The sequence below is a fragment of the Equus caballus genome, chromosome 7 (genome assembly GCF_041296265.1).
Source record: "Equus caballus isolate H_3958 breed thoroughbred chromosome 7, TB-T2T, whole genome shotgun sequence".
NCBI lineage: Eukaryota > Metazoa > Chordata > Mammalia > Perissodactyla > Equidae > Equus > Equus caballus.
Window position 1 is genome coordinate 46,575,406 of NC_091690.1, and position 27,105 is coordinate 46,602,510.

The 27,105-nt window shown below is 61.7% G+C and overlaps 2 protein-coding genes across 9 annotated transcripts in view; one reads left to right on the plus strand and one right to left on the minus strand.

Annotated features, from left to right (window-relative positions):
* The window catches only part of PKN1 (protein kinase N1), a 22,926-nt gene extending 11,082 nt beyond the window's left edge, over positions 1-11,844 (minus strand). The window contains exons 1-7 of one of the 3 annotated variants that reach the window (XM_023645206.2): positions 11,651-11,844; positions 7,659-7,962; positions 6,298-6,449; positions 4,878-5,013; positions 1,810-1,955; positions 1,063-1,276; positions 60-254 (exon numbers count right to left, since the gene is read on the minus strand). In XM_023645206.2, coding sequence (XP_023500974.1) covers positions 60-254; positions 1,063-1,276; positions 1,810-1,955; positions 4,878-5,013; positions 6,298-6,449; positions 7,659-7,962; positions 11,651-11,671 — 1,168 coding nt within the window. In that variant the 5' untranslated portion in view covers positions 11,672-11,844. Of the gene's footprint in view, positions 1-59; positions 255-1,062; positions 1,277-1,809; positions 1,956-4,877; positions 5,014-6,297; positions 6,450-7,658; positions 7,963-8,649; positions 8,793-10,743; positions 10,816-11,650 lie in introns of those variants that run through there. The other 2 variants (XM_023645205.2, XM_023645204.2) reach the window with 2 other exon arrangements.
* DDX39A (DExD-box helicase 39A) lies at positions 10,475-27,017 on the plus strand. 6 transcript variants are annotated; one of them, XM_023645222.2, is made up of 12 exons: positions 10,475-10,992; positions 18,034-19,705; positions 23,005-23,216; positions 23,345-23,472; positions 24,235-24,327; positions 24,664-24,847; positions 25,475-25,593; positions 25,942-26,073; positions 26,170-26,279; positions 26,371-26,515; positions 26,638-26,785; positions 26,871-27,017. In XM_023645222.2, exons 3-12 carry the CDS (start codon positions 23,009-23,011, stop codon positions 26,885-26,887), a joined length of 1,284 nt encoding a protein of 427 aa, XP_023500990.1. In that variant the 5' UTR covers positions 10,475-10,992; positions 18,034-19,705; positions 23,005-23,008; the 3' UTR covers positions 26,888-27,017. The 6 variants fall into 6 exon arrangements, with proteins under 6 accessions (XP_023500990.1, XP_070130072.1, XP_023500991.1 ...); XM_070273971.1 differs by lacking the exon at positions 10,475-10,992 and having other exon boundaries at positions 19,485-19,705; positions 24,700-24,847; XM_023645223.2 differs by lacking the exon at positions 10,475-10,992 and having other exon boundaries at positions 19,490-19,705; positions 24,697-24,847.
* The last annotated feature ends 88 nt before the right edge of the window (positions 27,018-27,105 follow it).

A 27,105-nucleotide genomic window follows, 5' to 3' on the forward strand; every position in this document is an offset into this window, starting at 1 on the left:
TACCAGTGTGGGCATCCCAGGACCCCCCTCGCCCTTCAAGGCCCTGGACGCCCACTCACTGGTGCTCTCGGTGTCCATTTTGAGGCTGCTCCGGCCACTGAGGCTTCCACTTCGGCTGTAAAGGCCCCTGGCTGGACGGCTCAGGAAGGGGGTGCGGCTGTCGGGGGTCCCAGGTCCCCCCACCGAGGATGAGGGGTTCCAAGGGATGGTCTCTGGAAGGTCCCTGCAGCCCACCACGCGCACCTCCAGGGTCCCTGAGGGAGGGGCAGGCTCAGGGGGGCCTCTGAGGCTGGCTGAGGGGAAGGGGCCGCAGGTGAAGTGGGCTCGTCCAGAAGCAGCCAGCATGCAAGTGGAAGTTGGGGAGGGACAAGCAGTGGGGGGGTGGGGGGGTCTGATGTCTAATGCAGGGATGGCTGTGCCCGGATGTGAGAAATACCAGACGAGGAGGAAGGGGCGAGGCTGGGGCAGGCCAGACTGGGGAGGGGCTCTGGATGCTGGGGTCTTGGGACAGAAGAGAAGTTCAGGGTAGAGGCCAGAAGTCGAGGCAAGGGAGAGCAGAGCAGGACTGGGGGATCGGGGTAGGATTCCAAGGGCTGATGTGAGGTCTGAGGCGGGGACAGGGGCCTAGGGTAGCCTGGTCTGGTGAGGTAGTGGCTGAGAGGTAAGGAGGGTGGGGCCGGGGGACTTGGGGGACAGGGTCAGAGTTTCAGGGCTGAGGGTTCTGAGAGTGAGGGGCTTGGCTGGGGGATTATGGCTTGAGAAAAAACGAGGACCAGTGGGGGAGCAGTGGGGAAAGTGAGGATGGGGGGATGACAGCAGGAGTCCAGAATCAGAAGTCAAGGAGGGCCGGGGAGTCCAGCGGGCATGGGGCTGTCTGGCCTGGGGCAATGAGGTCCAGGGCTAAGAGGGTTGAGGTGAATGGAAAAGGGAGGGAAAGTCGGGTGGGAGGCCAGGGTTGGGGTGAGTGGAGGTCCGGGTCGGGGGTCTCGGGGCTGGGGGACTCAGAGGGGCCGGGAGTCCAGCGCTGCGGGGTGGGGTCCGGGTGGGGAGGCCGGGACCCACCTGTGAGCGGCGCGGGCTTGCACAGGGTGCTGTAGTGCGTGGCGGGGAAGGGCCCGGCCAGGCGGGCACTGAAGGCTGCGGACGAGGCCGCCGCGAGCTCCTCGCGCAGCAGCCGCCCCTTGGGGTGGTCGGCGGGCAGCTCCGCTAGCCGGCGCTCCAGGGCCTCCCGAAGCAGCCCCAGCTTCTGGTTGGACTCGGTCAGCTTCTCCTGGGCCTGCGGGAGAGGGGCGGGCTGGGCTGGGACGGGGCAGCGCCGGGCGCCCCTCCGCAAGGGCAGACCTGGGCTCCCTGGCAGAACAAATCCTCCCTGGGGCTCCTTCTCCCTGGAGGCCCGAGCCCTCAAACCCTGCACCCCTGCCCCTCGGGGTCGAGGCTCCGCCCCACAGCCCCGGCCCCACCCCGCCGCCCCGCCCCCGCCCCCGCCCCGCCCCCGCCCCCGCCCCACCCCTGGGGCCTCGCCCCACCCCTGGGGCCTCGCCCCACCCCTGGGGCCTCGCCCCACCCCTGGGGCCTCGCCCCACCCCTGGGGCCTCGCCCCACCGCTCCGGCCACGCCCAATCCCTCCGGCCACGCCCCATCCCTCCAGCCACGCCCCTCCTTGCCCCACCCCCACAGGCCACGCCCCCCCGTCCCCGCCCCGCCGCTCCGGCCACGCCCCAGCCCTGGGACCCCGCCCCACCTCTCTGGCCATGCCCCACCCTGGGGGCCCCGCCCCGCCACTCCAGCCGAGCTCGGCCCCATCCACACCTCGCTGACCGCCTTGCGGTCCGGGGCCTTGGCGGCACTGAGCAGGCGCAGCACGTTCTTGGCACCCTCGGCCACCGCGTGCTCCACTCGGAAGTGGTGCCGCAGCTCCTCAATGCGCAGCTCCACGGCCCCCAGGTCCGAACTCCCTGTGGGCGTGAGACACGATGCAGTGAGGCCAGCCTGGGCCCGGGTCCACCCACCCCATTCCAGACACACAGCGGTCTGCAGGAACAGGCACTGGCCACAGACAGACCACCACCAACACGCATCGCTTCTCCCACGGAGGGGTCACAGTGGCACAGTCACTGTCACCAGCAGGCAGTCACTCTTTTTTCCAAATGCCATCGTCCCCAGGGACGGTTCCGGGGAGATAGTTAGGCTGTCACACAGGGACAGTAGTATAGACAGTCACACTGCTCACGCAGGTTTAGTGGCAGATGCGTTGTGAGGGTCCCACTGCACGCCCAAGGATGGTCCCAGGGACACCGTGGACAGCAAGGCAGCCGCAGGATGCAGTCACATAGACGCAGGGGCACTTCGCAAAGAAGGCCAAGGAATCTGACTCTGCCGACGGAGGGGAGAGCAGGGCGACAGTGTGGCCACATCCACGAAAATCAGAGCCACGTGCGCCCTCTGACTCAACGGCCCCAGTGTAGGGGTCCACCCCAGAGACCCTCTGCCCTCGACACATGTGCAGTTTCCACGGCAGCCTTCTTTCTAAGAGCAACAGCCAGGAACGGCCCAATTTCCTCCAGTAGCGGTCTGGGTAAATGAGTGAGGACCACCCACACAAGGAACTACAGTGCGGTTGAGCGAACAGGGACACTGTCGCACAGATATCGCCACACTGTCACTCAGGGTGACAGGGGCATTGTCACTTTGTCACCAGCATAGGCATGCTGTCACCCACAGGCAGAGGAACACACTGTCACAAAGATGTAGTCACACTGCCACACAGGGAGTTTGTCACAGGGTGAGGCTGATATTACACAGACTTGTGACCCCCTGGGCAAAGAGATATTGTCACAGGGGCGGAGGGACATGGTCACAAGACATAAACACTCTTATGGGACACAGTCACAGTGGCAAAACTCACAGGGTTCTAAGTCCAGCCCCAAGAGAGTCATAGGGACATAGTCACAGGGCCACATGGATAAGGCATAGGGACAGGCAAATAAATGCCATCACGCTGTCACACAGGAAGGAGACCCAATGGGTCAGGGAAACAGACCAGCTGTCACATCCAGCGTGAAGTCACAAGGTCACAGCCATGGCCCAACACAGGACACGGGCCAGTCACCCAATGACACAGGGACATACACAAGGACATACTGCCACTGAGAGGCACAAGGTCATGGTCATACTTCTCTATGGCTGTAGGTTCCAGGGACAGTCTCACTGTCCTGTATAACGACCCAGCCTCAGACCCTGGCACTCAGTCACAGTCACACTGTCACCCACAGGTGTGTGGCACTCACCTGGACACCAACAACACAGACAGAGTATCACAGGAACCCTGATATTCATGGGCATGTCGTCTTACAAACATAGTCACACTCATGTCTCCAGGCCTTCTGTCATGTGTACCCAGTCACCAAGACTTTTACACTTACAGGGACGAAGTCGCACTGTCACCCAAGGTTATGACATCACCCAGAGGCACAGGGATGTGATCAGACCATCACACACCATCACTGAGAAGCCCACGTGGGTATTCACGTTACAGACGTACAAGCACAGGACAGTCACACTGACATCTCTCCCCACAAAGACACACGCGTTGTCATCCGAGTTACAAACCCCACTGCTGTAGATTGAACGTGTGTGTCCCCCAATTTCACATGTTGCAGCCTAGACCCCAGTGTGCTGGCGTCAGGAGGTGGGGCCTCCGGGAGGTGACGAGGTCATTGGGGGGGGCCTCATGAATAGGACCAGCGCCCCATAAAGGGGCCCCAGGGAGCACCCTCGCCCCTCCGGCCATGTGAGGACACAGTGAGAAGACGCCGTCTGTGAGCCAGACACTGGGTCCATCAGCACCTTGATCTTGGACTTCCAGCCTCCAGAACCGTGAGTAAATAGTTTCTGTTGCTTACGAGCCCCCCAGTGTGTGGTTCTGTCACAGCAGCCTGAACACACTAACACCCACCGACAGCTGACCCTCCTCTCTCTCACGGTCACCTGCAAACTATCCCCGCTCCCAGGGCATACACGCAGCTCCTGGGCCCAGTCAAGGTCACATCTGCACTGACACACACCAGCAGCACAGACCCAGTCACCCGAGCACACCATACATCAAGACCCTGCCACAGATTCAGGTCGACAATCAGGGTAAGACCCCCAGGCATTCACACACAGACACGCACACGCTGTGGACACCCAAGTTCTCCACAGTGGGGGCCAACGTGACAAGGCCACCACCGGGTCCAGGGGCCTCCCGTCACTGTCATAAAGAGCCAGGGAGTAAATGTTCTGGGCTTGGCAGAGCACTCAGGCCCTGTTGCCACCGTCCAGCTTTGCTGCTGCAGCGCAAAAGCAGCCTCAGACGATGGGAAAGGACTGTGCGTGGCTGCGTGCTAGTAAAACATCACTTACAAAAAAAGGCCGGGCCGGCCCCGTGGCCAAGTGGTTAAGATCACGCGCTCCACTTCAGAGGCCCCAGGGTTTTGCCAGTTCGAATCCTGGGTGTGGACATGGCATCGCTCATCAAGCCATGCTGAGGCAGCATCCCACATCCCACAACTAGAAGGACCCCCAACTAAAAATACACAACTGTGTACTGGGGGGCTTTGGGGAGAAAGAGGAAAAATAAAATCTCAAAAAAAAATTTTAAAAAAAGGCAGTGGTGACTTTGGCCCACGGGCTATAGTTTGCCGATACCTGATCTAGTGCAAACCTTGAATGGAACAAAAGGGGAAACTGAGGCCCAGAGAGGGTCAGGAATGGGTTCCAGTCACACAGTGAGTCACAGCACCAACTCCCCTGCCGCCGAAAGGGACCCCTCACAGGGCTGGGAGCTGAGCCCTGGAAGGTGGCATGCAGGCTGGGCTGTCTCAGGGCGAGGGGCTCACCTTGGGCCTCGTCTGGGGCCACCTGGCTCTCCAGCTGGCCCGCCTGCAGCGCCCGACGGAGCTGCATGCGGATGATGTCGATCTTTGTCTTACTGTCCTGCAGCATCTGCTGGGCCGTCAGCAGCAGCTTCCGGTCCTGAAGGCACAGATGGGCTGTGAGGGGAAGGCCAGGCAGCTGGGGGCTGACCACCAACCCTGCAGTTCATGTGTGGGCACGACAGCGTGTCTCCATGTGTACCCGGGTGTAGAGGGGCAATGTAGCCAGTGGCATTTGAATCCTGGTTCTGCTGCCTAACAGCCATGTGACTGCAGGCAAGCCCCTCGACCTCTCTGGGCCTGCTTCCTCATCTGCAGGAATGGCAGTCCTCACAGCACCGATGCCCACTGGCTGGGACTGATGGAACTCATCTGCGTGTAGGGCTCCGGGCCATGCCTGGTGCCAGCAGGCACCTTGCGTGCGTCAGCTGCCAGAACGGCTCACACAGGTGAGTGTGCCCCAAGGTGGGTGTAGCCTGGAGCCACATGGGTGAGTCCGGGGGTGACAGGGTGAGTGTGTGGGCCAGTCTGCACACGCGAGGTCCAGACACTGGTGTGCACAGCCCAAGGTGCAAGACTGATGGGGCGTGGCCCAGGCCCCGGCGTGTGCACAAACGCCGGAAGCTGGCGGTGGCTTTTCCGTCCACTAGGCACTGTGCTTCAGGACCAGGCCAAGCTCATCTGCGGTGCAGAAGCCTGGGCACTGGCTGACTGGGGGGGCTCTCTGGGTGACGGGGACGCTCTCTATCTTGACGTGGGTGGTGTGTCACAGGCCAGCTTTATCGGGCGGCACCCTGAGGCTTTCTGCACCTTATCCCCGTATGTTACACCTCAGTGAAAGACAAACACAAGCTACGCGGTTGGTGTCCCCCCACGGGATGCTCATGTTTGTGCACGAGCATGGGGCCCCCCAAGTGCGTGTCAGCCAGCGTCCCAGCTGTGGGGCTGACCAGCTCGTCGTGTGAGCGTCTCCAGGTGTCGGTGCAGACCTGCGCGTCCTGGTGTTGGTGTGACTGGGGTGGGGGTGTGTCTGTGACAACTCTAGCCTCTGGGCGTGAATCTAGCGGTCTGTGTGTCTAGGTGTTGATATGACTCACGAGTGTGGCTCTAGATGCCCAGAGACGGCAAGTGTACACAGAGGTGCTGACCTGTGTGTGTGTGTATCAGAGAGAGCCAACGGTGAGACGCCCTCAAGGCTCCGGGGTAACGGACCAAGAGTGGGGGACAGGCTCTGCCGCGTGTGTCTGACGTCTGACATCACCCAGTCACCCTGCTGCCCAGATGCCCCACAAGCACCCACTCAGTCCTGCCTCAAGGCTCCCGGCAGCCCTTCTGTCCCCAACCCCCGTTCCGGGATCTGCGCATGGGGTGCGTGCCGGCCCACCTTGTTGCTGCCGTTGCTGTATGTCTGGATCATATTCTCCGCCCCCTGCTTCACCTTCAGCTCGATGGCCAGCTGCTTCTCCAGGCCGGCCACCAGGTTCAGGCTGGTGGCCGAGCAGGCCGGGCCGCCCGTCCCGGGAGACTGGGGGGCATCTGCGGGAGACAGGACAGAGTCACCAGGGCCCTCACCTCCGTCTGCCTGGGAGGCTTTGCTCAGCCAAGGGGCCCACCCTCTGTCCGGCCTGGAGTCTGCCCTCGCACCGGGGAAGGGGGAGCTGGGGCCCAGGGCCCAGAGGGTCCAACTCCCCAGGGCTCCGGGGAAAGCCCCCTCAGGGCTGGGACGGGACCCAGGTGAGTGAGCAAGCATGCGGCCAGGTGTGCGCGAGTGCTTGGCATTGGCATGAGGGAGTCCGAGGGTGTGGGTGTGGGTCCCTCCGTGACCCGCAGGGTGTTGGGTTGCCCGAGCGAGGGTGTGCCTCCCTGGGTGTTCATGTAACTCCTCAAGACTCCTGAGTTGGGATGACCGTGTGAGATCCTGGGCGCCGGGTGACCCTGTGCGTATGTTTCCGACTGTTGGCACCAGATCTCCAGGCGCTGGTGTGACTGTGTCTGAGTGTCCGGGTGTTGGCACAGCGTGTCTCTGGATGGTGGCATGGCTGTGTGCATCCCTGGAGAGGGGGGTGACCGTGGGGGACCCGAGCTGCTGATGTGACCGTGTGAGGTCCTGGGTGTGGCTGTGCTCTGTCTCCAAGGGCTGACAGGACAGCGTCAGTCTCTGCCTGTTGACACGCCCAGGTGGTGTAAGGGTGTTGGTGTAAGGGTGTTGGGTCTTCGGGCCTTGTCCGATGGTGTGTATACATCTCTGGCCGTAGATGGGACTGTCCATCTGTAAGGCTGGGCAGCCGTGTGTGCCTGCATCTCTGGGTGTGCCCCACATGCTGGTGTAACTGCGTGAGGGTCTCCGGCTCCTGACGGGATGTGTGTAAGGGTCTCTAGTTGCAAGATGAAAAAGTTCAGCAGCTCCCTCGCACAACCATGTGAATCTACTTAACACCGCTGCACGGCACACTTAAATATGATACATTTCATGTTATGTGTTTTTCAACCACAACGTAAATTGTTTTAAATAAATACAAACTAAGGAAATTCTCTAAAGAGTCTTGGGTGTTGTCCGGGTCGTCAGACACTCTGAGCCCTGTGTAAGTTGTGTGCTGCTGTCTGGGTGCGGGCTGACTGTGCGCGCCTGTCTCTGGGTGTTGGCTCTGATGCTGTGTGCGGCTTGAGGCTGCCATGGCCAAGTGCGTCCCTGGGGGTCAGTGAGCCCCGGGGACTGAGGGGGCCACAGCAGGAGCCCCGGCTCACCACGGGCCGCGGCTGCGGGGTCGGGCAGCACCACGTGGGCATGCAGCTCCTGCAGCTGCCGGTGCAGCAGGTCCAGGCGGCGCGAACAGCCGCGCAGCAGCAGCTCCACGGGGCCCAGGCCGCGGCCCAGGTCGGTGGTGGCCCGCCGCAGGTTCTCGGCGCCCTCCTTCAGCTTCAGCTCCCTGCGGATCTCCCGCCTCAGCCGCTCCCGCTCCAGCTCCAGCTGCTGCTGCACCCCTGGGGCCGCCAGGTCCGCGCCCGCCAGGCCCAGCTGCTCCAGCAGGGACCAGCTGTGCGGCTCGCTCTGCGGGGGATGGAGCGGGGTCAGTGGGCCAGGACTCCCACTGGGCCTGGCCTCTCCCGGACTCCCGACACGGGGCCTGCTCCACGTCCTCTGACCCCAAACTGAGGGGGTAGACCAGTCCCTGTCCATGACCCCCCAAGGTCCCAGGGGCAGGGCCTTCTTCCTTCCCTGTCCTCTCAGACTGGGGACCCCATAGCTACCATCCTGCCTCCCTTCATCTGATCCTTATGGAGGACAGGCCCCAGCACCCCACCACTGTGCCCCTCCAAAGTAGGGGGCCCCAAGGACAGGCCTTATCTCCCTTCCACTGCACCCCCAAATGAGGAGGCCCTGGGGCAGACCACCCCTTCCCCCTGCTGCTGCCAAACAAGGAAGTATCAAGAGCAGGCCTCTGCTGCCCGAGAGTAGGCCCTTCTCGTCTCTGCTGAACCCCCAAACTAGGAGGCCCCGGGGACAGGCCCCGCCTCCCCTCCTCGCATCCTCTGCGACCAGGATGCTAAGGAGCAGGGCCCCGTCTCCTTCCTCCTCTGTCTCCCCGACCCGCGCGTCCCAAAGGCCCATTAGTTTCAGCTGCCAAACAGACACCTCCGAGGCCAGCACCCCACCTCCCGCCTCGGTCCAGAACCTCCGGCCTATGCCACTTGGGGTCCTCGTCCACCCGCACCCCACGGGGACCCCGGCCCCCACCTCCAGCTCCGGGTCCGCAGGGGGCCCGGCCTCCGCCATCCTGGGTCCTGCCGGGGCCCGCCCTCTTCCTGAGCCTCGGCCTGCCGGGGCCCTGCACCCGCCACTTCCTCTTTCTGCCAGCTCCCAGCACCCCATGCGCCCGCCGGCTCTGGGGCATTGAGGGGACCCTCCTCTCGGCACCCACTCCAGGCCAAACTGCTGCTCCAGAGGCAGCCGCAACGGCCTCCCTCCAACCCGAGAGGATGCCAAGGTGCCCATGGCGTGCACAGGCTCCAGGGCGACTCGGGGCGCACACTCTCACAGGCCTACAGGTGTGTGCGTGGAACACAGGCTGGCGTGTGCACAGCCCCACACCTCCCCCGTGTACACTGCTGTGCACACACCCACACCCGCAGCCACGGCCGGCCCACCTCCGCCTTCCTCCCAGACCAGCGCTTGCTGCTCCTGGCCACAGCTGGCAGGCCACAGGGGACTGGCTGGGCCGGCCATCCCCCGAGGCCCACATCACAAGGAGACGGCGCTGGGGGGCTGAGGCAGGACGGCTGATCATAACAGCAGTTGTTACAGGCGGCGCCCAGGCGGACCAGGGCGAGACGAGGAGGCTGAGGCCCGGAGCAGCGACATGCCTGCCCCGAGGTCCCACGGCCAGCAGGAGGAAGGGCCGGGGTCTAAATCGGGAGCGCCCGGAACCCGAGCGCTGGCTGCGCGCCCCACGTGGTCATCTGCCCCTGTGAGGACCACGGCATAAGGAAGGTCTTCCTCAGCCCCCTGCCCACCTCGAGGGCAGCTGCCCCAGAGGGTTTCCTGCAGCCGAGAGCTGCACCCCCGCGATCACACCGACCCCCACAGCAGTCCTGAGCAGCTGCCATTGTTCTCCCCACTTCACAGTGAGGAAACTGAGGTTCGGAGGTGACAGCAGCAGTTCTCAGTGGGAGGGTTTCGCCCCCCCCGACCCCCGGCGGCATCTGGCAACGGTCAGAGACCTTTTGGGCTGTGACAACCAGAGGTGGGTGCTACTGGCATCGACTGGGTTGAGTTCACGGGTGCTGCTCAACCTCCTCAGTGCCCAGGACGTCCCCACCTCAGTGATTCAGCCCCAAATGCCAGCAGTGAGAGGCTGAGAAACCCCGGAACCCAAGGACACAGGTCACACCCTGGGCTGCTGACCACGACCACCTGCAAGGGTCTCACGGCAGCTCCCCTGCAGAGCGCTGTCTGCGTCTCCCTCCCTCTCCCCAGGAACACTCTCGGAGCCCCATTTTTCTGACAGCAGAACTGAGGCTCAGAGAAGCCAAGGCACTGGGCCCAGGACACCAGCGCTGAAATTTAAATCCAGGCTCTCCAAATCCTGCCGGCTCCAACAAGCCCCGCCCACTGCCCAGCCCCACCCTGTCCCCAGCAGGCAGAGCAGGGGCACAGCCAGCCATTCGCAGGGCCAGCTCAGACGGGGACCTCCAGGCCCCGAGAGGAGGAGCAGGCTCCTCAGGCCCCACCTCTGATAGCGGAGGCCTGAAAATATGCAGAGCAGGGAGGAAGGCCGGGCCTCCCGGGTTCTCTTCCCTCGGGTGACTCACTCCTTCCTCGAGGGCAGGGGTCACCCGAGGGCCAGCACAGCGAACCCATGAATCAGGGGTCTGGCCCAGCCTTGGAGGATCCCTGCTCCCCCTCTCCCACCATGAAGCAGGAGACCCCGGGGCCCGAGGGCCTGCCTCCCAGAATCCCCCTCTTCCCAGAGCGGCCAGGGGCCTAGACCCCCACGTCCGGAGATTTCAATGCTTTGGGCGTTTCTGGAATCTGGACAGGACATCCGTTTGCCGGACACAGAACAGACAGGCACACATCGGGACAGAGAAACAGGGTGGCGGGCCCAAGCAGCCATGAGGAAAGGATGACCAGGAGGAGAGAGGACAGCGAGCGAGAGAAGGGACAGGGGCCGGGGTGCGGGTCCAGCCTGGCTCCAGGAATCGCAGCCTCCGTCCCGGTCACGTTTGGTACACACCAAGCGCATGCATGCGCCGGGGGATTCCTACACAGCCCCTCCAGGGCCGGGGGTGGACGCAGGGACCCCGGCCCTCCGCGGCCCCAAGGTCTGACCTTATGTGATCGGCAACACCAGATACGCCCAGCTCCTCGGCAAGGCTGGCAGGCCATCAGCAGGACTAGGGTGGGGGTCGTGGGGTGACAGGGGAGACACAGAGGGGATGGGGGCAGGTGCAGAAGGAGACGAGAACCCAGTTACAGGCAACGACATGACGGCACAGAGGCACAGGATATCTCAGACGGGAGTCACTGAACCCAAGAAGTTGGGAAGTTGGCTGGCCCTGCTGGTCACAGATGGGGACGGTGAGTCCAGAGCTGTGATGTCCACCAGGTGGCACAGGGAGAGCCGGGCTGGGCGGCAGGTTGGTGCCAGTCACCTGCGCCTCTGTGTGTATGTTTGTGGGCGTGCCGGGGTGACCCAGCCCTGTCACCCATGCCCAGGTAGGATTCCAGGCAGGAGAGAGTCCCGGGCTGTCCAGTGGGACACTCCCCACCTGGGAAAAGGTTCCACCTGGCAGCCCGGAGGGTGGCCGTGCGGGTCCCCGGTCCCCAGACCTAACTAGGTGACTCGGGCACTTCCGCCAACAGGTGCCAATCTGGGTAGCGTCGGGACCATCGTAAAGCTCAGTCCCGAGGCGGGGGCGGGGGAGGGGCCCGGGCCGGAGGCCTCCTCCCCTCAGCGGCGCCGCGCCAGGCACCTGCCCCAGGTGCAGCGGCACCTGCCGGGAGCCGGGAACCGAGCGCTGGGGAGGGGGCGGGCGGCGGGGACCACGGGCACCGGGACGCGCGGCCGGCCGCAGACGCCCCAAGTCCAGCCTCCGCGCCCCGCATCCCCGGGGAGGGGCGGGGCCCGGGAGCGGCGCGGCCTCCACCTGCCGCGCGGGCCCGTCCGGGGGGCGCCGGGCGCTCGGGAGGCCCCGGGCCCTGCCCGCCTCGCGCGGGCGGCCGCAGGTGCGCCTACCTGCACGGCGTCGCTGGCCATGTCCTCGCGCCGCCCGCCGGGGTCCCCGCGCGGAGGGGCGGAGCGCGCGTGCGCCGCGCGGCGGGAGGGCGGGCGCGGCTGAGCCCTGGCGCGGCCCGCTCCGGCCTGTGCGCTCCGGCCCCGCCTGGCCGGCAGCGTCCGCGCCCGCGCCCGCGCCCTCCGCCCCGGCGGCCGCCGGCCGGTCACGTGAGCGCCGCGGGCCCAGGCGGCCGGGGCGGGGCGGGGCGGCTCCCGGCGGCCCCCGGGGCTGCGGGCGGGGGGCGGGGGTCCGCCCGCTGGCCCCGCCCCGGCCGCCTGGGTCCGCGGGGCCGGTCCGAGCGCGGCGCCACCTGGGCCCCGCGAAGAGCAGAGAGCTCGGCCCCGCGTGCGCCGCCGGGCCTCCCGGGGGGCCCCGGGCCGGGCGCGCGCCGCCTGGAGACGAGCTCGGGGCGGAGCTGGGTTCCAGTCCCGGCGCCGCAGGCCTTGGGTGAGCCGCAGACCCCCAGAGCGCCTCGTCTGGGAAACAGGAAGGGCTTTCCCGCCTACCCCTCGGCTGGGGATGCAGTTAAATGAGATCGTGCACGCCAAGTGCAGAGGACACAGTAAGCGCTCGATAAACGTTGGCTGCTGTCATCTTTCAGGCGATTGTCGTTACGAAAGGGGGTTCGCATCCCGGCTCGGTCACCGCCCGCTGGGGTCGCGGTGGCTGCTGAGCCGCAGTTTTCCCCGCTGTAAAATGGGGACCAGCCTCTTCTTCCGGCTGCTGCATGCAGGTGGCGCTCCATAAATGCAGACTCGCGTCCAAGCGGAGGCGGAGGGTGGAGGCCTCTGAGGAGCTGCTCCAGGGTCTCTGGAATCTCCGGGGCGTGCAGTTTGGGTCGTGGCCGACCCCACGCTCCCTGAGAAACGCGGCGACGGAGCCCACCGCGGTCCCGGGGCGGCGCGGGCGGCGGGATCTTGGTTACCTGCGGCTCTGCGTTCGTGTCGTCCCAGAGACCAGCGCGCCGTGTTTGCTTTCTCTTCCTTCTCTGGACGGCCCTATGGGGGTTTTAATAAAGAAAGAGAAGGAGGTGGAGGAGAAATTATATCCACCCAGAATCCACCCGCTTCCCACCGCTTCCACAGCCTCGGCCAGGTCCAGTCTCCATCACTGCTCACTCTGGACCAGGGCAGTCGCCTCCTCCCAGGTCCTTGGGCTCCTCCCTTGATCTCATAGTCTGGTTTCCCCATAACAGTCCCAGGGCGCCTGTGAATACCCGAGTCAGGTCATGTCCCTCCTCTGCCTACATCCCTCTATGGTTCCCACCTTCCTCAGATTAAAAGCCAAAGTCCTACCCGCCGCCCGGAAGGCTCTGCACCATCTGTCCCCTTCACCTGCCCTCTCTCCTCGCTGCCCCCCTCTCCCGCTTGCTCACTCCCTCCAGCCATGTGGGCCTTCTGGCTGTACCTCGAATACTTATCCATTGAATTAACACGTTTTTTTAAAGGAAGCATTTGACCTACTTCTTTTGCTCCTGATTTTTGAGGCTTTTCCCTGGCCTCAAAGAGGCCTCAGAGAGGAGCGCCTCACCCCACTTACGGAGTCAGGGTGTTAACTGCCCCGGCCCTGAGGGACAGGATACCTTCCTCAAATCTTCCAGCCTGCCCATTTTACAGATGGAGGATGTGGCAGAGCAAGGCTCCGAGGCAGCCCGGGCCTGGGCCACCTCGTCTGGGCAAGGGCCCGCTGCCGCCTGCCAGTTTCCAGGCTGCCTCCCGGGATGGAGTAGGGGAGCCCTGCCAAATGCTCACTCCCAGCTTCCAGCATTCATTTACTCGGAGAACGTTCATCGACGCCCGCTGGGGACTTTGGTGGCACCGGAAACAGTCTGAGCTGGAAGCTTGGAAACCAAGAACTAGTTGTCCGATTTCGACCAAATGTGATAACGCACCAGCACCTCCCTGCAGCTGCTCTGGGGCCTTGGAAACCCTAAATCACAGCCCACCCCTACCTCTGCCGGCTGGAAAGCCTGTTCCGGACTCTTAGGAAAACTTCCCACCCCTCACAAGGTGGCCCTGTCAAGCCTCTGCCCACCTGTCCACTGCATTCCCCTCCGCTGCCCTCATCCCCATCCAGCAATGCTGGCCTTCCCTCTGTTCCTCAAGTGTTCTCACCTTACTTCCAACCACAGGGCCTTTGCAGTGGCTATTCCTTGGTCTAGAGTCCCCCTCCATCACATCTCTCCAAGGCTGGCCTCTTCTGATCATTTACGTCTCTGTTTAAATGTCACCTCCTCTGAGAGGCCTTCCCAGGGACTCTCCATGCCCCGGTCATATCTGGCCCGTGGCCCTATTTATTTATTTTAATGGAAATTGCCCAGTGTCTGGCCTATGCTCGCTCCATCTTTGTGGGATGAATGAGTGGACACGGTTTGAGGCGTCAGGAGAAAGTTATCCCAGACCTGTGGAGGCAGCTGCCCCACTACAGAAGAGGCAGCAGGGCTGGCACTGAAGTTGAGCTGTGAAGGACAATTTAGGAATTTGCAAAGGAGATAAAGAGGAGAAGGGTGTCTGGAGGAAAGAACAGCAGGAGAGAGGCCTAGAGGTACCCAAGGGAGACCCCTGCATGTCCTGATGCCTCTGCCCGCATCTCTGCCTGCACTGCCCTCACTCCCTCCACTCCGGCCACATAGCCTCTCACTGCTCCTCACTCATGCCCTAGTCCCACCTCAGGGCCTTTGCACTGGCTGTTCCCTCTGCTTGCAATACTTCTCCTCATCGTGGCATTCTCTCTTCCTCATTTTATTTCTGTCTTTGCTCAAATGTCACCTTCTTAGAGAAGTCTTCCTTGACTGCATCTCCACACAAGCCCCACCCCATCCTCCCCAGGCTGCCCCTCTCATAGCTTGGTTTTTCTTCCTTGCAAATTTTAATAAATTTGACTCTATTTTCTTTTTTTAAAGATTGACACCTGAGTTGACATCTGTTGCCAATCTTCTTCTTTTTTTTTTTTCTTCTTCTTCTCCCCAAAGCCCCCAGTACGTAGTTGTAGATTCTAGTTGTGAGTGCCTCTGGTTGTGCTATGTGGGACGCCGCCTCAGCATGGCCTGATGAAGGGTGCCATGTCCACACCCAGGATCTGAACCAGCGAAACCCTGGGCCACCGAAGCAGAGCACACAAACTTAACCACTTGGCCACGGGGCTGGCCCCCTCCATTTTCTTTCTTGCCTGAGTCACCAGGAGGATGTCAGCCGCCCCAGGGCAGGGATCACTGTCTGTCTTGTTCACTGCCAGGTCCCCAGCTCGTAGAACCAGATCCAGCACATAGACGGTGCTCAGTAGATAGCTGCTGGATGAACAGATGGACGAACAGACCCCACGTCACAGGCAGGGCTAGAGATTTTACTGCTGATGAACCTAGAGTGGGGGGCCGGCTCCAGATGTTGCAGGTGGTGGGGACGGTGTGGCTCCAGCCCCTCCCTGTACCTCAGACTTGACTCTGAGGACTGTGGGAGCCACTGAGGGATTCTTGGCAGGGGAAGAACTGACTGAGGATTGCATTTCTCAAAAGATAAGGCTCTTTGCAAACCAAGTCTCCCCCAATAAGGGGCCAGAGGAAGAAACAGGAATAGATTTATCTGACACCAAAAGAACTTAATGCATCGACAAGGGTAAACTCAAAAACATTGTGTAGAAGGGAGATTAAAAAAAGCAAGTAGAGGGCTGCCCCTGGCCGAGTGGTTAAGTTCCAGCGCTCTGCTAGGGTGACCTAGGGTTTCACTGGTTCGGATCCTGGGCACAGACATGGCACTGCTCATCAAGCCACGCTGAGGCGGCAGCCCACATAGCACAACTAGAAGGACCCACAGCTGAAAATACACAACTATGTACTGGGGGAATTTGGGGAGAAAAAGGAAAAATAAAATCTTTAAAAAAAAAAAGCAAGTAGAAAAATGATACAGTTTGACACTTAGATCAACCACTGAAAACAGAAGGTGAAACTATGTAGCAAGTTGGCAGAGTGTATGGAGCAGCTGGCTGCAGGCTGCCCCGGCTGAGGCGCTCAGGCTACCTGTGTTCCAATCCGGCCACTACTGCACACTAACAGTGACGCCCTGGGCAAGTCACTTCGCTACTCTGTGCCTCAGTTTCTTCATCTGTAAAACAGGATGATAATAGTGGTGCCTACCTCATAGAGTTGCTGGGAGCTTATTATGAATTAATTCTTCTAAAGCACAGAAGAGGGGAGCAGTAATTGTTCGGTATCATTTTTATTTAGAATGCTGTTTCTGTGTTGGTGGAGGGGAATGGAGCTGGGGAGGTGAACACAGGTGACTTCCACTTTATAGAGTGTTATGTCATTTATTCATTTATTTATATTTATTTTTTTTGAGGAAGACTGGCCCTGAGCTAACATCATGCCCATCTTCCTCTACTTTATATGTGGGACGCCTGCCACAGCATGGCCTGCCAAGCGGTGCCATGTCCGCACCCGGGATCCGAACTGGTGAACCGCAGGCCATCGAAGCAGAACATGCGCACTTAACCACTACGCCACCGGGCCAGCCCCTATGTCTTTTATTTTTAATCCTTTTTTTGACTGTGGCACAATTTACGTGTGGTGAAGTGCACAGACCTTTTGGGCTGCAGCTCCTTGAATTTTTAGATCTGTATACACCCTGTGGGCGTCACCCGGCCCACCCCCACCGCGTCAGTTTCGTGCCCTTTGCAGCTTCTTCCTGCAGATTCTATCGTCACAGACTAATTCTGCTTGTTCTTGAACTTCATACCACGTGGAATCACCTTATGATTCTTTTATATCTGGATTCTTGCACTCAACATGTTTTGTTTTCTATTGTAAGAAAATTCACATACCATAAAACCCAGCCCTTTTTTTAAGTGTGCAGTCCAGTCATTTTTAGTATCTTCACAAAAAACATGATGTTTCTGAGATCCGTCCGCAGTGTGCTGTGTGTCCATCGTTTATTGCTTTTCCTTTCTACTGCTGTTCCGCGGTGCGGGTGGACCACAGGCTCTTTGCACGTCCACTTGTTGACAGACATTGGGTTTGCTTCTAGTTTGGAGCCATGGTGCATGAACAGTGTTCCTTGCGCATACCTTCTTGTGGGCAAAATGTGTTCCATTGACTGTTTGAGCCACACGGAGGAGGACTGCTCGGTCATGACAGATAGGCCTGTTTAACCCAATGGGTCGCCAGCAGGGTGATTTTGTCCCCTCCCCCAGGGGGGACGTGAGCAATGTCTGCAGACATTTTTGGTTGTCACGACTGGTGGGGGGGGTGCTACCATCACATGGAGGCCAGAGCTGCTGCTCACCATCCTGCAGTGTGCAGGGCAGCGGTGCTGAGGCTGCGAACCCCGGGGAACCTTACCACAAACAGCCAACAATCCCACAGCCATCGCCCCGTTTACACGCCCCCCCCAACCGAGGGTGAGAGCTCAGGCTGTTCCGAGGCCGCCTCGGTCCTTCGTATCGTGAGTCGTTTTCTTTTTAGGCATTTGGGTGGGTGTGTTTTAAATCATTTACGTCTTAAAATAATTCTGAAGTGAATCAAGGCAGCATGACAAACGTTAGCATGTGTTCCTCTTGGCTGGCGGACGTACTTTAGGAGGCTCCCATCTCTTCTGGATTTAAAACTGGCACGGACATATTTTTAAACAGTAGAAGTGCCCCCTGGCTGCACAGATCGTGGGTGTGCTGGGGTGTTTTCCTGTTTTCCCAGACTTCTCAACTGGACTCAGCCGGCTTCGGCTGCCTCCTCCATCCTCGTCTCAGATGATCTAGTTAATCCGAGCTCGCCTCCCGCCTGCTTTCCCTGGGCGCCTCCTCTCTCCCCGGGGACTGGTTTTCTCCAGGCTCCCAAGTTACCTGGCTGTGCCCTCTGTTTCCACCTTCAGAGGATGTGGACAAGCCTCCTGGAGGGATGGCCTGGGCCTGCCCCCCTGCAATGGAGATGCTAACGCACGTGCCTCATCCCTCCGCTCCTGGTGGGGATCCAATCTGTGGGTATATTTAGATTTCTCAGAACCAGGCTGAGCACCAGGGTGGGGGACTAGGGTAACGAGAAGTGAAGTACTTGCCTTGGGCATAAAATTTAAGGCGGCGCCAAAACACCTCGAGATACACGGTTTTAATGTAATATTTATTAAAAAATCAAAATTAATGCAGAAAAACCCAAATAAAGCCAGGATCAGCAATCCTGATCTCTTCCTTCCGCCTCAGGGGCCAATAGGGCTCAGCTCCATACAGCACTGTTTCTTAAAGTTTTGCCATTTTGTTCGTTACAGATTTTTTAAATTAATTTTGATTTAAAATAGTGCGTTCAAATACGATTTATGTTGATGCCTGAATTTTCATGCCTCCTGCATCCCGGCCCCTCCAGGCACCCAGGGCGCCCTGTGAATGATGCGGATGGTGTCTGCTTACACCGTGCTGAGCCCCTCCGGCCTGGACACACACTGGTTTCTCTTCGCTGGGCTTTTTGGCTGAAGTTATACGTCCGGTGACTTCAGCTCTGAACCTGTTGTCTAGAACATGGACCCCCAGGTAGCCTACACTAAAGAAGGCAAAGGCTAGAACCTTCTTGCAACACTGTGGAGGAAGGTTTAGCGGTGTCAGGGCCTGAGGGAGAGGGAGTGCTGGAGCGGGCTGATTCTGCTTGGCCTACTTGCTTCCCCTCCCCCTCCCAAATCCCCAAACCTAAACATGGCTGAGAAAAGACTGACAACACCAGGTGCCAGCACGGACTGCAAGTCCCTGGAAGTTCCACACGGTGCCGGTGGGAGTGCAACGTGGAACCACCACTTAGGAAAGCTGTCGGGATCTACTCAAGCTGAGCACACCCGTGACCTCCGGCCACCATTCCCCTCCTAGGTATTTAACCTAGAGAAGTGAACTCAAGTTTGTAAAAATACCCGTACACGCTTTATAAATAATGGCCAATCGCTGAAGACAAATAACTGTCCATTAGCGGGTGAATGGAGAACCCGTCTGGGCTATGCTGCGGTGCGGCCACAGAGTGGAATACTACTCAGCAGTGAAAAAGCATGAAGTCTTGATACGTGCGGCAACATGGACAAATCTCAGAACACTTTGTGAGCAAAAGAGGACAGGCACAAGAGACGACCTACTGCATGATTCTATCTACGTGCGATCCGAGAACAGATCAAACCACTGATGGAAATCCACAGTGGTTGCCTCGTGGGCGGGGACAGGGCTGTGGCTGACTGCCCAGCAGAACCTTCCGGGGCCGCAAATGTTCCACGTCTTCGCCCGTCAGGTCACTCGGGTGACAACCGTCAAAACTCATGGCCCTGTTACTTTTACAATAAACTTTACCTCGGTAACGTTCTTGGGGAGAAAATAATCTAATACGGGGAAAAAGTGAGCATTAAAAGAAAGTTTCTTGCCGAAGCATCCTGGTTGCGGTTCTGCCGCCTGAGCCCGAGCGGTCGCCAGCAGCGTCTAACCCAGGACGCCACTCTCAGCCGAGGGAACTGCCCCGACCGCCTGTCCGCCCCCGGGCACCCCTCGCCCACCGCCAGCGCCGCCCGCGCCGCACCGGAGCCCGCGCACGCGCCCTGCCTCCCGCGGGGACAGCGAGGCGCAGGGACACGCCCACAGCGGAAGCCCCGCGCTTCCTGCCCGGCGTGGAAGCCACGCTTCATAAGGGCAAGGCGCTCGCCATCGGCCAACCATCCTGGCTTCGATTGCCAGTACTAAACATGGCGGCGCCCGCCGAGCGCAAAACGCCCATCACGTGACCGAGCGCGGGTGGACGCCGGCCTTAGCCAGCCCACTCGAGCGCCTACTTTTAGATGAACCCAAGGCTGAGACACGCCCTCTTTCCTCTCTCCACCAATAGCCTCCCGGCGGCTCCCGCAAGATCCAATCACCGCTTCCGCCTCTCTTGAATGAAAAGCCAGCGCTCCAGTGAGCGGAGCCGCAGTCGGACGCTGCGGGCAGGAAGCGCGACAGCTCGGGTCGAGGCGCGCGACCGGTAACCGGAGTCGGGCGGCTCTTCTCGCAGCCCGCGGAGGCGAACGGGGGGCCAAGTGAGCGGCGGGCCCGGGGCGCGGGGCTGGGGTGCGGGGACGTGGGGCCCTCGGGCGAGCAGGCGAGGGGATACGCCGGGGTTCGAAGGGAGGAGCAGGAGAGGAGGGCGCGAGACACGGGGGGCGGGGCAGTTGGGGTGCAGGTCGCGCGGCGGCAGCCGTTGGGCGCCGCGCGCATGCGCAAGGGGTGGGCCGGCCGTTGGCGCGCGGGGCGCGGGGCGCGGGGCACGCTTCCGGGAGGGGCTGTCATTGCGGCGGCGGGCCGAGCCCGAGCCGAGGGCGATCCTGCCGTCCCGGCGGCCCCGGGCTGGTCGGGGAGGGCGCGGGCGTGGCGGGCTTCTCCGAGGCCCAGGGCCCCGCCGCCCTGCGCTGCCGCCGCTGCTGCTGCGGTGTTTGGGGCTCGCGGTGCCAGAGGCTCCGGGCGAAGAGGCTGTTCCCGGAGGGCCAGCTCGGCGGGGCGGCCCGTCCCGGGGCACTCGAGGGCGGGCCGCCGCCTCCCCTCCAGGCCGGCCTCGTTCCGAGCTTTGCGTCCTGTCCGGTCAGTTCCCGGGAGGTCCAGTGCCTCAAACGCGTCTGCCCCCAAGTCTGCCCCCCGGCAGAAGCCAGCGACGGTGACCCCGCGTCTGCGCCGCCCCCCGCTCCCTCCTGCCCGCGGCTCCCCGGGCGCTGCTCCCTGCTCTTCCCTGTTTCACGCCCCGCTCTTGTCGGTCCTCTTCCGTTTGGCGACTGGTTTTCCCAGCCGCTCGTCTCCTCCCCTCCGTCTTCTGCTCCGGGCACATCTCTCCCGTCGAGTCCCGATGGAGTCACCTGACTCGGAGCCCTGCTCAGCGCTCCCGTTGTTGAGCAAACACAGTGACGACCTGGGCCTGACCGGCTCCTGCAGCTTCGTCTTCAGCCCGCCCACCCCGCCCCGGTCCCCGGGAGCTTCTGGGGCCGCTTCTGCCACTGGCCCTTCCTGGCTCCTGTGCTGCTGCCTGCGGAAGGACCCCTTCTGTCTTTGCCGGTCTGACTCCTCGGGGCTGGTGTCGGAGGGCCTCTTCCGAGAACCAGGACAGGAGAGGCGCCCACCTCAGCCCTGAGCTTGACCTGGAGGCCTTGGTTCTAGTTCCGTTGGTTCGGCCAGGGCTGTTCTGGGCGCCTTAGGTTGCTCTTAGGTTAGAGCAAGCAGGAAAAGCCCTGAAAGGAGTGGGGGACTCGTGCCTACTCGAGGCGGCAGGGGCAGCAAGGGCAGGTGTGCGGCGTGTCTGAGGTGCAGCTGCAAAGCCAGTGTGAGGGCGCTGGGGTGATGGCCTCTGAGCAGAGGAGGCAGGGCCTGGGGGGCCGTGATGGGGACTCTGGACTTGTTCTGAGTGCAGCAGGAGCTCGGGGAGGGTTTTGAGCAGAGGAGAATCGTTCTCTGACTTAGCTTACATAGGCTCCTTCTGGCTGCTGTGGAGAGTCATGGAGAGGGGTGGGCGATGGGAAACAGGGAGACCAGTGAGGCGGCTCTTGGCCTAATGCAGGCCAGGGGCGGCAGTGTCCAATTGCCCGCCAGCCGACAGTGGATACGCTAACTGCGGTGTTCCCATACGACAGAGTATTACTCAGCCACGAAAAGGGATGAAGTTCTGACATGTGTTGCAACATGGATGAACCTCAGAAACGTTATGCTGAATGACAGAAACCACGCACAAACGTCACATCTCACGTGCTTCCGTTATATGAAGTGTCCAAAGTCTGCAGATTCATAGACAGGGAGGTAGATTAGTGATTGCCAAGGGCGTCGGGAGCATAGGATGAAGCTAAAGGGTGCAGTCTTTTTGAGGTGATGAAGTTCTAAGCCTGTGTACTGATTTCACATTTGTACTGACTCTAAAAGCCGCTGACCTGTACATTTTCAGTGGTGTGTTGTGTGGCATGCGACTATCTCAATAAAACTGTTCTAATTTAAAAGAAAGGCAGGGGAGGGGAGCTTGGGAGCAGTGAGGGCGCAGGGGTGAGAAGTGGCCTGATGGTCCTGGTGGGCTTTGTTGGCTGACCGGACAGGGTGGGTGAGAGAGAAGGGACAGAGCCATTGCGAGAACGGACTGCCTGTTCTGAGCTGGGAGAGCTGGCCTGCAGGAGGAGTGGAGTGCGGAGCCCTCCTTGCGGGGGGAGGTGTGGAAGAGTTGGCCATAGCTGAGTCTGGGGCTGTAGCTGAGTCTGGGGCTGCGGGGAGAGGTTGCCGAGGGAAACACAGCTGGGGAAGCTTCTGCCCAGGGATTAAAGCCCTGGGGCTGGATGGAGTCACAGGACGAGTGACAGGAGGGCCGGAGCCTGGGCCCAGACCCCTGAGTGTCCAGCTCCGGAAGGAGGGCTACTCTGGCACTCGCAGCCTGAGGCTAGAGGCTGGACACTGGCTCCGGCAGGGAGGACCAGAGATGCTGTTCCTGCCTTTGGGGTCCTGGTACTTGCACCCAGTGGGCACCTTGTGTGTGTTGGGTTAAATAAAGCCAGGAGGCGACCGAGCTTTGTGCTAATTCCATTTATCCTCTTGGCTGTATTTTTGTCGGCCTGGGCCCAATGGGAGGCCTGTTCACGACAGCACTAATTATTCCCCTGTGCAGACCACACAGCAGGGGAGCCAGGGCTGGGCAGCCTCTGCGCTCTCACCAGCTTCGTCTCTCCAGCAGCCCAGCAGCCCATCCCCAGAGCTCAGGGTCCTGCCCGTGTGGGCTGGGTGGGGTTCTTGCGGAGCAATGCCGAGGGGGCTTCTCAGGCTAGATGGTCTGAGGCCCTTCCTGTGATCTGAGACCTTAGGGCTGCGAAGGCGGCAACTGTGCAGAGATCTGGGAGCAGCGCGTTCCCGCTGGTGCACTGGGCTGTGAAAGCTCGGGGTGGGGTGCCGCGAGGAGCCAAGCAAGCCTGGGGGTGGTTGACAGGGCCAATGAGGAGGGCCGTGGGGTCCATGGGCAGGAATTGGGGATTCACTGGGAGACAGTGGGAGGCCCTTGGAGGGTAGGGGGATGTGCATGTGTGGGTGTGGCTGGCAGGGTTCGGGGAGCTGTGAGGTGGCTCAGAGGCGTAGTACAGGTGGAGTCACATGGGGAGCACGGGAGAGAGTTGATCAGAGAGTGATGTCTGGTCTCGGCTTCCTCAGCTGGGTGCTTCTGTGCCAGCTCCCAACCCGACCCTGGCGCATCGCGCCTCTCGTCGGACTGGTGGCAGCCGCCCGCAGCTGCTGTGCAGCCTTCTCCCTCAGCTCCCTCGCTGGTGGGTTCTTCTGCATGCATCTCAGCTCAGTTGCCTCCCTCGGCCCTTCCTCCCTCCTCTGTTCTCAGCACCATGGCGGAACAGGATGTGGAAAATGAGCTGCTGGACTACGAGGAGGACGAAGAGCCACAGGCTCCCCCCGAGAGCACGCCAGCTCCCCCCAAGAAAGACGTCAAGGGTTCCTACGTTTCCATCCACAGCTCTGGCTTCCGGGACTTTCTGCTGAAGCCGGAGCTGCTGAGGGCCATAGTGGACTGTGGCTTTGAGCATCCGTCTGAGGGTACGCCTCCCTGGCCTTCCCGCCAAGGCCCTCTCACCGCCCGCACCATGGTCCCCTCGGGACCTGGCACGGGGCCTGCACAGAGAGAGTGTCCGGTTGCTGAGGCTCACACGCGCTCTCTCCCTCAGTCCAGCACGAGTGTATCCCCCAAGCCATCCTGGGCATGGACGTGCTGTGCCAGGCCAAGTCTGGGATGGGCAAGACGGCCGTCTTCGTGCTGGCCACCCTGCAGCAGATTGAGCCCGTCAACGGACAGGTGGGTGGGCGCCTGCCCCGCCAGGCCAAGCTCCCTGAGGCAGCGGGAGCCTGGCTCCTCTGCGTCCAAACGCCCATGCCCTCGCTCCTATGTGGGCCTTTGAAATTAAGTACAGTACTGAGTTGTAACAGAACCCCCCAAAATAAGGCAAGAGAAAAAACGGAGAAGTGCCCACCGTCTGGAGGTGGGCTGTTCCCCGAGTCGTGTACATTTCTAGATGGCAGCGTTCATGACGGTGTCACACACAACGCGGTTTCCTTACTGCCATTGTTGCAGACGGGCGCCAGCTGTCTGCTCATGTGACCAATGTTGTCCTCCACGGTCCTAGGGGATCGTTGGGGTGAACACCAGCCTTCTGCTCTTGTCAGGCTGGGGTGCCCCCCTCAGCCGTGTGTGGGGGCTGGGCTCTGTTTCCTCAGGGCAGGGGTGATTTAGTGGGAGGTGTGCTCTGGGCACGTGGTGCTGGGGGCTTGGGTCTAAAGGCAAGGGCTGCCTCCCTTCGTGGTCATGGGTGGGTCACCGGTGAGGCTGGGTGGGACTGTTATCCAGGCCTGCACCCTGGTGCGGAGACAGAGGCCCCCAGAGCTGTGGGAGGCCAGGGAGGCCGAGGGAGGGAGCTCAGGCTGTGAGGAGGTGGAGATGCGGATGGGGTCCCTGGATGGCCTTAGGGGTGGGAGCGGCCGGCCAGGCACCTCCAGGTATGCTGAGGGAAAAGCACTGGTGTGGGCCCTGCCTTGAGTGTCTCCCCTGCCCGCCCCACAGGTGACGGTCCTGGTCATGTGCCACACTCGGGAGCTGGCATTCCAGATCAGCAAGGAGTATGAGCGCTTCTCCAAGTACATGCCCAGCGTCAAGGTGAGCCCCGTCTGGCCCTCTGCAGCCTTGCTGGCCTCGGCCCCTGTTTCCGGGCTTGGCTGCAGCAGCTGTGTCTAGGGCAGTGGTGGTATCTGCTCCGGAAAAGCCCGATGAATCATGCATGGCCCCCGGAGGCCTGCGTCTCAGCCCTGGGGCTCCTTCTCAGTGGAGTGTGGCCGGGCTCTCAGGCCGGCCTCTGCCCCACGGGGCTCTCCTGTTCCCACCCACAGGCCTGGGGTTTGGGGGCCTGCTGGGGCCTGCGGTGGCAGGGCCACGGACTAGGTGATGGACAGGGTGGCCGTTGGCATGAAAGGCAACTTCTGTCTGCCCACACAGGTGTCTGTGTTCTTTGGGGGTCTCTCCATCAAGAAGGATGAAGACGTGTTGAAGAAGAACTGCCCGCACGTCGTGGTGGGGACACCGGGCCGCATCCTGGCGCTCGTGCGCAACCGGAGCCTCAGCCTGAAGCACGTGAAGCACTTCGTGCTGGACGAGTGCGACAAGATGCTGGAGCAGCTGGGTGCGTGTCCCCCCTGGGTGCAGGGCCGCCGCAGGCCCGCCCAGCCTCAGCCGCACCCTCCCCTGTCCTCACAGCCCCCCGGCCGAAGGTCTCCCCAAAGTGGGGTCATGTGGGCACCCAGCACGCGGGCCTTCTGTGAGTGAACTGGGGAAAGTTCTAGTGTTGGCAGAATGCGGCCTGCTGCCTCTGAGCCCAGGCCAAGTGGGCCCACAGGCCCGCAGGAGCGTTTGATGGGCACACACACGGCAGCCCTAGCAGGGCCATGGCCTCGCGCCTGGGGCTACTCTTCAGCCCCACTGGCCGGCGGGAGGTGGGCTTGTGCCCGGCGGCGGCTGCAGCCCTCACCCAGCGGCTGTCTCTGCCTCAGGCTCCCCTCCCTGAAGTGTGGCTCGAGGCGCTGGCTCGGCTGCTCCGCCGCAGCGTGTAAGTGACGGCAGCTCCTGGCGCTCGCTCGCCGAGTCCAGCCCCTCAAGCGCCGGGACTCGCCCGCCCTCCCTCCTCGGCTCCCGGTGCCCTCGTCACGGTGCCCAGGGCTCCCTGGCACAGGTTGGGAGGGCCGGGTCTGCTCTCGGGAGGGGGTCCTGGCCCGGCGGGCACTCACGCCCCACCCTGTCTCTTTTCCCCCAGACATGCGGCGGGACGTGCAGGAGATCTTCCGCCTGACGCCCCACGAGAAGCAGTGCATGATGTTCAGCGCCACCCTGAGTAAGGAGATCCGGCCCGTCTGCAGGAAGTTCATGCAGGACGTGAGTAGGGCGAGACGGTGGCCGACCGCGTGCAGCAGCTTCCGCCCGCTGGCTGGGGCCCGAGCTGTGGCTGCTCCACGACACCCGCTGCCCTCACGGCAGGAGGATGCTGGGGGGCCGGCGCAGCCCTCCTTCCCTCCCCTCGGTCTGGCCAAGCTGGGAGCTGAGCTCGGCCTCCACCTGAGCCAGCCCGGAGCTTAGATCCGGCCGTTGGGAGAGAAGCACTTACTGGGGTTCGGCAGGCCCTCGGGGCAGCATCGCAGCACAGGAGCCGCTCGCTGGAAGGTCCTGGGCAGGCGGGGTGCCCAGGAGTGAGCCCCGCCCGCCCCCGCTCCCCTTCCCGCGCAGCCCATGGAGGTGTTTGTGGACGACGAGACTAAACTCACGCTGCACGGCCTGCAGCAGTACTATGTCAAGCTCAAGGACAGCGAGAAGAACCGCAAGCTCTTTGACCTCCTGGACGTGCTGGAGTTCAACCAGGTGACAGACGCTCGGGTCGCCCGTCTGGGGTTCTGGGCCTCTGGGCCTCGGGAGCCCAGGGCGCGGGGACTCTGGCCCTGACTGCGCCCCCCGCAGGTGGTGATCTTCGTGAAGTCAGTGCAGCGCTGCATGGCCCTGGCCCAGCTCTTGGTGGAGCAGAACTTCCCGGCCATCGCCATCCACAGGGGCATGGCCCAGGAGGAGCGGTGAGTGCCCGCGCCCCGCAGCCCAGGCAGCCCCGTGGGCGCCCCGCCCAGGAGCCCGTGTCTGACGGCCGCCTTGTTCTCCTGCACCCAGCCTGTCGCGCTATCAGCAGTTCAAGGACTTCCAGCGGCGGATCCTGGTGGCCACCAATCTGTTTGGCCGAGGGATGGACATTGAGCGAGTCAACATCGTCTTCAACTACGACATGCCAGAGGACTCGGACACGTACCTCCACCGGGTGAGTGGCTGCACAGAGGTGTCCCCTCCTAACAATCCCTCGGGGTGGAGGCGCGTGAGGGCCTGGCCCTGCTTGTCCACCCACGAGGTCTTGGCCTGATCCCTGCTCCCATCTCCCTGCAGGTGGCCCGTGCGGGGCGCTTTGGCACCAAGGGCCTGGCCATCACTTTTGTGTCTGACGAGAATGATGCCAAAATCCTCAATGATGTTCAGGACAGGTTTGAAGTGAATGTGGCAGAGCTTCCGGAAGAGATCGACATCTCCACATACAGTGAGGGACTTGGGCCGGCCGGGGGCCTGGTGGGGGGCTGTGGGCCCCATTCCCCCAGCTAACCAGCCTCCCCTGTGTCTTACAGTTGAGCAGAGCCGGTAACCTCGCGCCTGACGGACGGCCCAGGTCCCCCCTGCTCCCCCTCGTGCCACTAGTCCTCCTAGGCAACAGTGGCCTTTCTTTTACCGTTGAAAGCTGTAGATTTGTGTCAGAATAAATTTGTATTATGGAAGCCTGGCTCCCTGTCTCGTCTGTTTTGTGGTGGCTCCATGTTTCTGGGACACCCTGGGTCAGCCAGTGAGACCCCAGCCAGCGAGCAG

Coding starts and splice junctions, on each gene's coding strand:
- DDX39A (XM_023645222.2), top strand. CDS start 23,009: ATGGCGGAACAGGATGTGGAAAATGAGCTGCTGGACTACGAGGAGGAC. Junction 23,217..23,344: donor CTTTGAGCATCCGTCTGAGG/GTACGCCTCCCT, acceptor TCTCTCCCTCAG/TCCAGCACGAGTGTATCCCC. Junction 23,473..24,234: donor TTGAGCCCGTCAACGGACAG/GTGGGTGGGCGC, acceptor CCCGCCCCACAG/GTGACGGTCCTGGTCATGTG.